At 40.4% G+C, this 8,462-nt stretch overlaps 1 protein-coding gene across 2 annotated transcripts; it reads left to right on the top strand.

Moving 5' to 3' along the window:
* The first annotated feature begins 341 nt into the window (after positions 1 to 341).
* STC1 (stanniocalcin 1) lies at positions 342 to 7,670 on the top strand. Of its 2 annotated transcripts, none has more exons than XM_075205170.1 (4): positions 342 to 482; positions 2,187 to 2,329; positions 3,804 to 4,015; positions 5,855 to 7,670. In XM_075205170.1, exons 1-4 carry the CDS (start codon positions 353 to 355, stop codon positions 6,123 to 6,125), a joined length of 756 nt encoding a protein of 251 aa, XP_075061271.1. In that variant the 5' UTR covers positions 342 to 352; the 3' UTR covers positions 6,126 to 7,670. The 2 variants fall into 2 exon arrangements, with proteins under 2 accessions (XP_075061271.1, XP_075061272.1); XM_075205171.1 differs by having other exon boundaries at positions 2,190 to 2,329.
* Positions 7,671 to 8,462: the final 792 nt, after the last annotated feature.

An 8,462-nucleotide genomic window follows, 5' to 3' on the forward strand; every position in this document is an offset into this window, starting at 1 on the left:
TCTGTATCTCATCTATCCCAATAATGTTACAAATCTTAAAAGTGTAAGCTATAAAACCCTATTTAATCTTACACACATCTCACGTGAGGGGGTCTAGGTGACTCTGGCAATAGGAGGCAGAGACCCCCGACGGTTCCAGGAAGGTGCTGTGGTCCCTCAGGTGGTCCTCATTTCTGGGAAAACTTGTTCAGGGTATTTTTTTTATTTTAATGAATGAGTCATGGCTGTGATTGGCCGATGGATAGAGACTGCTGATTGGTTGCTGATGTTTTGTTCCGATAAGTTTAGTGTATAAAATGTGTCAGTTCTGACCCACTAGCATGTAGACAGGGTCCGGGCACGTAGGCAGAGAATGAATCACAGCAGAGCCACCCTCCTCCTCCTCCCACTGCTGCTGCTCATCAGCCTGGGCTCAGCCTATGAGACAGACCAGAGCGACTCTGTGGGAGGCAAGAAGAACAGAGGGACATCGCACAGCTCAGGTAAGAAGCCCACACCTGGGGGGGAAATACACGGGAGGGGGACTTTGCAATGACAATTGGGCAGGTGAAATATCTGGTGGTCATTTGTTGTATTAAGTGTCAGTGTAAATATGCACCTATAGCCATATATTGGTTTTACAATTATTGTCAATTCTTCTCCTGTAGAGGTCGGATGCTGTATGCAGTGTGCATACTGTCTGTCACTTATCTCCGTTATGTAAATCGGACCACTTCACAAGGATGTGCTGGTTTGGGGAGCCCGATGTCCTATAGAAAATCTGACCACAAATGAAAGCAATACCCTAATCTAGAGCAACAAAATAGATCAGAGATTATAAGGACAGTGTCCACAGACAATCTCCATAGATCTGGTGTCATGCTCCTATATACATACATACTGTAATATCGGGAGGGTGTCTGACAATATATATTTTTTCATACTAAACATTCTACTTATGTTTTATCCTGACAGTATATATACATATATACTTATATAGGGCATTGTTCTTGTGTTCTACTTATACTTGGAGGCTACATTTGTACAGTTCTGTGTTAAAGTATTTGTAAATATATGTGATTTTTACAGAGACTTTACATAGATTGGCTTTAACCCTTTAATTGCTCCATATCACACCTTCATCTGCCTTAGAATGGTATTGCACCAGCAAATGTCTGTTATTGGAGAGTAGTGCGAGTCTGTAGAACTATATAATATAGCAGGTTGTGTACTGAGTGGAGAGTGCTGTATTGTTTGGTGGGTAAACCATATGGGCACCAATGATAGGATTATGTTGCCAGTGCATTGTGGGTCCTTCAGGTCTGTACCACTGAGGATGCCATATAAATGCCATGTTCTAGTGCCCTTTAGCCTTCTGTCGGTGGCAAGTTGACAATTTTGAAAACTCTTTTTTTACAGGCTTCAGCTTCACCCAGACTGTGCCCTGGTTGAAATAGTATCCATAAGCCCAGCATATTGGCACAGCAATGATAACCGCTGTACCACCATGCTGCCCATGTATGACGTATATCAGCGCTCTCTTATTTGATAAATCCATGGACAAGACAAAGGCTAAAATATCATTGTCTGAAAACTAATGTCACCAAACATTGTTTTTAAATCCTATCCCAAATTGATAATATGGATGGCAAGTTATAGATATTTTTTCTACTGCATTAGAAATACAACATATGTGAATGTTTTTCAACCCTGCTTACCCTGGCAGACATCCACAATGTCTATTTCTACATTAAAAAATAAGATGTATATCAACCATAAGACAGCTGACAACAAAACTAATATTGATTAACAAATCAATGTATTGGGGGGGGATATAAAAATAAATCTCCTTTACGTCTTTACAATTTTTTTTTAAAAGATTATTTGTGGAAACAGAGCTCCGTTAAACCATATATTTGTATTTTCCTTTTTTATTTGTCTAATGAAAGTATTAGAGGATGGATGTGTGGTATAGGACTTCTATGAAGGTGCTATGTCTGCTTGTAATTCAGTAGATATCTGGATTATAACATGCAAACTAAACAGATCTTTAAATAATTGCTAATTGACAGTATAAACAAAGAGGAACTATCAGGATCTATATTTTACTACAAGCCTAGAGGTTATGTTTCTGTAATACAAGCATATAACTGTGCCCATGCTTTTATGATGAGCTCTCACTATGTGGTATGGTGTCTCCTGTTCAGTAGAAGTGGTTCGCTGCCTGAATGGTGCTCTGCAAGTTGGCTGTGGTGCCTTCGCCTGCCTGGAAAACACGACCTGTGACACAGACGGGCTGTATGACATCTGCAAGTCCTTCTTGTTCAACGCTGCCAAATTTGACACCCAGGTACAGTGACAAGATGCACTCACATATACAGTGATATTATCCTTTATTTATCAAGTGCTGACATATCACGCAGCGATGTACACTGAGGAATCGTGAAAAATTACACGCAATGACATGACACAGAAGGTGAAGACGGCCCTGTCCAAATGAGCTTACAATCTAAGACGTGTGAGAGACGCAACATACATAACTAACGGATAAACTATTGCAGTTGCTAGTAATGATAGTGTATACTATAGTTTGTTTCTTGTACTAAGAAAAAGACATAAATCTAAAAAATTAGGCTTATTTGAATAATCTAAATTGTTTTTAAAAAAGCACAATTAGTATTATTTAGCTGTGTATCAGTATTTTATGGATAAATGAAATGTAAGATGGTTATTAGGTAAAATGAACTCTGTAAAATATGGGTATTCCAATGCCTGGGAGAGGTTCGTTCTATGAGATAATAAGGATAATACTTCATTATATACTTCATTATATGATTATTCATTATCCATCACTAATACAAGATAGCAGCTCCCATTCAGATTCACACAGAACTAGCGAGCTGTGGGCCCCGATGCGGGGAGGAGGGAGCCGGGGCCCACAGCTCGCTAGTTCCCTGTGCAGCGGGCCCCAGTATCTCCATGGGCCCCGGTGCGTTGCCCTTGCCTCTGGATTCACAGGAATAAATACAGTGAATCTTTTCAGTGCCTTTATTGGCGAGGCCCCAACACTAAATATAGTAAATGTCACCTATCAGCACACACTCTCTCCACCAGAGACGGGTTGAGGACAGAAACTAGAAATGAATGTTCATGTTGTACAAACCATTTTGAAAAGAAACAGGCGTACATACAATGATACATCTCATAGACTGGTGGGTGTCTTTGATTACTCTTGACCAGTTTTTCTGATGTAAAAGGTATGTCCCAGTCTTTCACTATAAGCAGCAGTGTTGTAAGCTGTTTGGACAAATAAAATGACTGATTGAGATGCCCCCCATCCCCTTTGAGTAACTAGTTTCACATTTTTTCTAGATGGTATGATGTCTAAACTGGGTAGGTAGGAGTGGAAAAAGTGGTGCACTCTTATGTATTTTAAAAAAAAAAGTTCTTTTTGTGGATGATAAATTCTGCTTCCAGTACCCAAAAAGTTTTTAAAGCTCCAAGTTTGAAGCTAATGACAAATAATTATTACAGTGGTAACAATGAGATAATGCTCTCCAGGTTGTCCATGAACATTTTACTTGGTGATCTCCAAAGAGACTGAATGGTATTTATAACATGGCCACACTGGGCACTTGTCTAGTACAACAATGTAAAGGGGGCAGCATAGATATGATTTTATTTCTTTTACCTTTTCCTTTTAATGTTGTTTTTTTATCTCCTTGGTCATTACCAACTTTCTCTAAACACGTGGGGGGCACAACTGAAAATTAATGATTCTGATGCATCTGTCATTGTATGTTTCACCCACTATCTCCCTGCAGGGCAAGGTGTTTGTGAAGGAAAGCTTGAAGTGTATGGTGAATGGTATAACATCAAAGGTATTCTTGGCCATCCGGAGATGTTCCAGCCTGCAGAGGATGATCTCTGAGGTACAGGAGGACTGTTACACCAAGCTGGAGCTCTGCAGTGTTGCCCGTCACAACACGGAGGCAATCGCCGAGGTTGTGCATCTACCACAACAATTTTCAAATAGGTAAGGCTTATTATTTACTTCTGTAACTGCTTGTCTTTAGTATCTTCTTGCTGTCATCATAGAACAATGGCCATGCTTCTGTATAGCTGTAGACTGGTGGTGAAACGCGTTGTTCGGTTGTGTCTATATGTTGAGGGCCATATAGTCTTTATGATGCATGTGGTTTGCCTTCATGCCAATCTGTCTCTGCCTACAGTGTCTTCCTTTGGAGAAGATTCTTTGGTTTCCTAAATGCACTTAAGGGGGCTCATGTAGATTAAATGCGGAGTGCGGTATGCTGTGTGTAATGCGCATTTTACTTTTGCTCGTGACCGCAACGCACAAGTTACAGGTGTTGGCCTATGTAGTCTGAGGCTCATCCTGTGCCCTGTGCTTACAGCCGCTTGCAGACCCTTACGATTGAAGAGGTGAAAGAGTGTAAGAATTGGGTGTCTAGGGGCGTGTTGGAGTAAATGCGACTTATGTAGACTGAGACTCAGACCCATGTACACCTGTCAAGATGGGAAACTTGTGGGTGCTCAATCACTGGTATAAGTTCTGAACTGATAATGATGACGATCAGCTCCTATGCATTGGGCTTGATATACCTGTGTAAAATGTGGGGGTTTTATCGGATGCAATTTACTTCTGCGTTTTAAACTGAAATTGCGTCCAACTCTACTTGAGCTTTTTATCTCTCAGTATTTTGTTCATATAAAGTAATATTTGTTTCCCCATCAGAATCTAGGACATCCTTCAGAAGTTTCCCCATTTGCAGCGATCCGTGTTCGTTCTAACAAGTCCCTATCATCAGTGATTTAGTTTAATTTATCTCTTAAATGTGCTATAATGTCTAATAATGTTAAAATAAAAATGCCAAGTTTGTTTTATTGATATGGGATCATTGAGTGCACAACCTCTGTGTCCTGGCACAGCGACTAAGTCTTAGTAATATTTCTTGTTCCTTTCACTCGGTTAGGGCTCACACACATGGGCGGAATACTCACGTTGAGTTCCAAATGGAACGTGGTGAGAGTCTCACCCTGGATAAATACCGCTGGCGAGATATGTATTGATTTAACTGCTGGCCATGTGGACAGTATATGCAGCATAAAAATGACTGCAAGAAAATGGTGTCTGCGTCATTTGTCCGTGGTGTTTCCTGCCACGTATTTCACTGTCGTCTGTAGGGATCAATAAATCGCTTGCTGGTGTTTTTTTTCTTAACCTGGCTGTATATTAGCGTCATACTGTTTTGAACAGCAACGCAAGTGTTCTGTTAATGTCTGAGCCCTTATTGTTGTCTATAATCTTGGTAACCTCAGTCAGCCGGTTATTAGTGATAACGAGGATGGATTTTGCTACTTTTCTTGCTAAGAAGCTCTTGGTTTTGTTCTTTAAAATCCAGTTGATGTCAATGGGGAAGTGACCAACTTAACTAGCGTTTTACAGGCATACATAAGTGTCTCTAGAATGTAGACAAGATCTATAGCTACATTGTGGAGGTACAATATACAGGTATATTTCAAGCTGGAAATCCATTGTATTCTAAATCAGTTTCCTCCGTGTTTGGCTTCATTATATTACATATGCCAATGAAATCTGGGAACCAAGCTATATATTCTTTTAGTAAAAATATTGGGGTTTCTGAATCCAAGATGAAAATGCTATCAATGGAATATGAGACTAAAGTAACAATGTTCTTGGGAGTCAAATGATCATCAATTGTAAATAGTTACTTGCATTGGACCTGTAATCATAATTGGCTAGAGTATTTATAGCCATGTCACTTGAGTTATTGTATTGCTGTTGTAGAGGGGTGGTGACACCGATCTGACTGTCCACTGTCCCTCATTGCAGGTATCACAACAAACTATTGAATAGTCTTTTAGACTGTGACGAACAGACGGTCTCAGCTGTGAAGAACAACCTGATGAATCACATTGGACCCAATCTAGCCAGTCTCTTCAAAGTCCTGCAAGGTGACAAGTGCTCCCAGCTCCAACCCAAAGCAGACTTTAACCGCAAGAGGAATCTTGACTCGCAGAAACTCCGGGTCTATCTCCGCAGCTTCCGAAATGAAGGACTTAGAACGGTCTCTTCAAACCAAGACTCCTCAGAAGATGATTAGCAGCCAACAGAGCTTGAGGGAAACCATGACCAAAATCATGCAAAGTATTAGATGTAACTCAAGTAGGACACTGCTTTGTCTTGTGCTGTAAGAAACAGCCCAACTAGACCTTCACCACTTTATAAGTAAATCTAAGTGAACACTGTTACTTTTAGTATATAGAAATTTAACCTCTGTTTTTATTAGGTTAGGTAGCAGTTCTTATTTGTCCTACTCCTCAAAGGGAACTTGTTGCAGGATTTTTTGTTTGTTGATGATGAGGAATTTGCTCTATTGTATAAACCACCATCCAGAAAAATCGTTATAGTGGAAATAGTTGATAAAATAATAAGTCACCTCCATCTTACACAGTACACATTGGTTACTGCACTTACTTCTCGGCCGTCTTGCTGTGAAGTGGCACTGACTGTATATACTGGATATACACTCAACAGCCGTAGTTCACTCTTCCTATAGTGCGGAATGGCAAATTGCCCAATCTAATCTAAAGACTTGTGGCTTGTCAGATTCATATGCACATTTTGAATACCACATACAATGGCTAAAATAGTTATATTGTATTTATTTAAACTGGGAAAATTCTTAAATGGGACAGATATAGGTTAGTTCGGTGCACCGGGACCCACTGAGATAATGGTGCCTGTTGCATGGCAGATGCAGAGGGTCGAAAATAGGGAACTGGGGGCCCCAGTTCCTTCCTCCCCTCTTCCCCGTTTCCCTGCTCCGGGGCCCACAGCTTGCTTGTTTCACCTCTGGGCTGGTCGGAAATTAATCTCTACTCATTAGTGTTTATTTTCACTGTATTGTTTTCTAAATGTTTAGAAAAATGATTGCGCTCATTGTTATGAATTTATTTACTAATATTAGAAAAACTGTAGTGATTGGTTGCTTGCTTGACTATTACAGGCAACGACCTTAAGTAACTTGCAGGCATGAAAGTATATAAATTATACACAAACATGCTCACACTGAAGCAATGTAATGAATCGGGAGATGACAGGAGCAGTGTGAGAAGACATTGGTGACTTTTTAAATTTTATTATTGTAGGCATGGTGCTCCAAATAGGATAAAGTAAAACCCTTATCACTAGCATTTTGGTTAACACATCCCATACCTGTGTGTTTGGCTTGCTGCATCACTGACCCAATTATGTGCCCCTCCATCTGGGCCTTCTTACCTGGGGAGAAGATGGCACCAGATTGGCTAGATGCAATGCTGGTACAATTGTTTGCCACCTATATGGTGCAGGCGCTGGCATGCCAAATTCTAGTCCAGGAGAGGCCTATTAGGAACATTTTAAAGGAAAAGAAATGCAGGTGACCCAGTCCACTATGGGACCAATCTGGGGGGAGGTGGGGGTGGGGCGGATCAGATGCCCACTGCCCAACCAGTCCCTGAAAGTATATGGGAAATTTCTAGTTTGCTGGGCCCTCCCTACACAAACTCGTCTACGATTTCTCAGTATGATAGATTTGTTTCACTCTGCTCCTCAGTTCTAGTGTCACAGAATGTGTAGCACTTAATAACTATCAGTTAGTGAAACTGCTGGACGGTCGGTGGCAGCTGGGGGGGGGGGGGGGGTCCATCTGTTGAAGGGAAATCCGCGGCCTTTATAATCTATGACATTCTGGATATTTCTTCACTTCTGCTCTTTTTTTGACTTCTGATTTTTTGGAATAAGTGTTTCCATGTCTCAATAAATATTTCTAATGTCATGAAAACCAGTGGTTTATGGTGGTGCTCTCTGTGTGTGTAACTTGATTTTAATAAGAGGTTATATCACTATCTCTTGAATCTTAGTATCTAAGTATTATGTATCATCAACAAGAAGGTAATCCTGGGAGGATCATGAAAATACGTGTAACCCGTAGCAACTAGGCTTTTGCTTTAACTACTTGAACTGTACTAGAAAATGACGACTGCAACTGAATGGCTACTATAGGCTGCAGCACTTATTCCTGATTTCAGTTCCAGTTCTCATAAACTGGTTATCTTGTGATACTTAATAAAACAAAACTCTAACATCATGAAATTACTTTTGGAAATATAAAAACAGATAATATGTTGATAGTGCAAAGAACGTTTTGTAAGTTTATCAAAAAATAAGGTCCTAGTTTTATTTACCTATCTGTATGTCGGCTGCACACAAGGGACGACCCTGTCATAGGATTAATATCTAACTGACCGCATACTGAAGTGCCCAAATTGTATCATATCCGGCCTGTGGGGAAAGATCTCTTCCAGTGTCGGTAGGGTGTGTCCTTAAGTCTTCTGTGCAGAATTCCTTCATTAAATTTTGTTGTTGGAATTTAAACCACAGAGTAGAACGAATTGAC

Source organism: Mixophyes fleayi, chromosome 4 (assembly GCF_038048845.1).
Source record: "Mixophyes fleayi isolate aMixFle1 chromosome 4, aMixFle1.hap1, whole genome shotgun sequence".
NCBI classification, from domain to species: domain Eukaryota; kingdom Metazoa; phylum Chordata; class Amphibia; order Anura; family Limnodynastidae; genus Mixophyes; species Mixophyes fleayi.

Excerpts from the sequence above, each read along its gene's own strand:
- STC1 (XM_075205170.1), top strand. The coding sequence starts at position 353 with ATGAATCACAGCAGAGCCACCCTCCTCCTCCTCCCACTGCTGCTGCTC. Across the intron at positions 483-2,186 it reads AGGGACATCGCACAGCTCAG|TAGAAGTGGTTCGCTGCCTG; the intron begins GTAAGAAGCCCA and ends TCTCCTGTTCAG. Across the intron at positions 4,016-5,854 it reads CCACAACAATTTTCAAATAG|GTATCACAACAAACTATTGA; the intron begins GTAAGGCTTATT and ends CCCTCATTGCAG.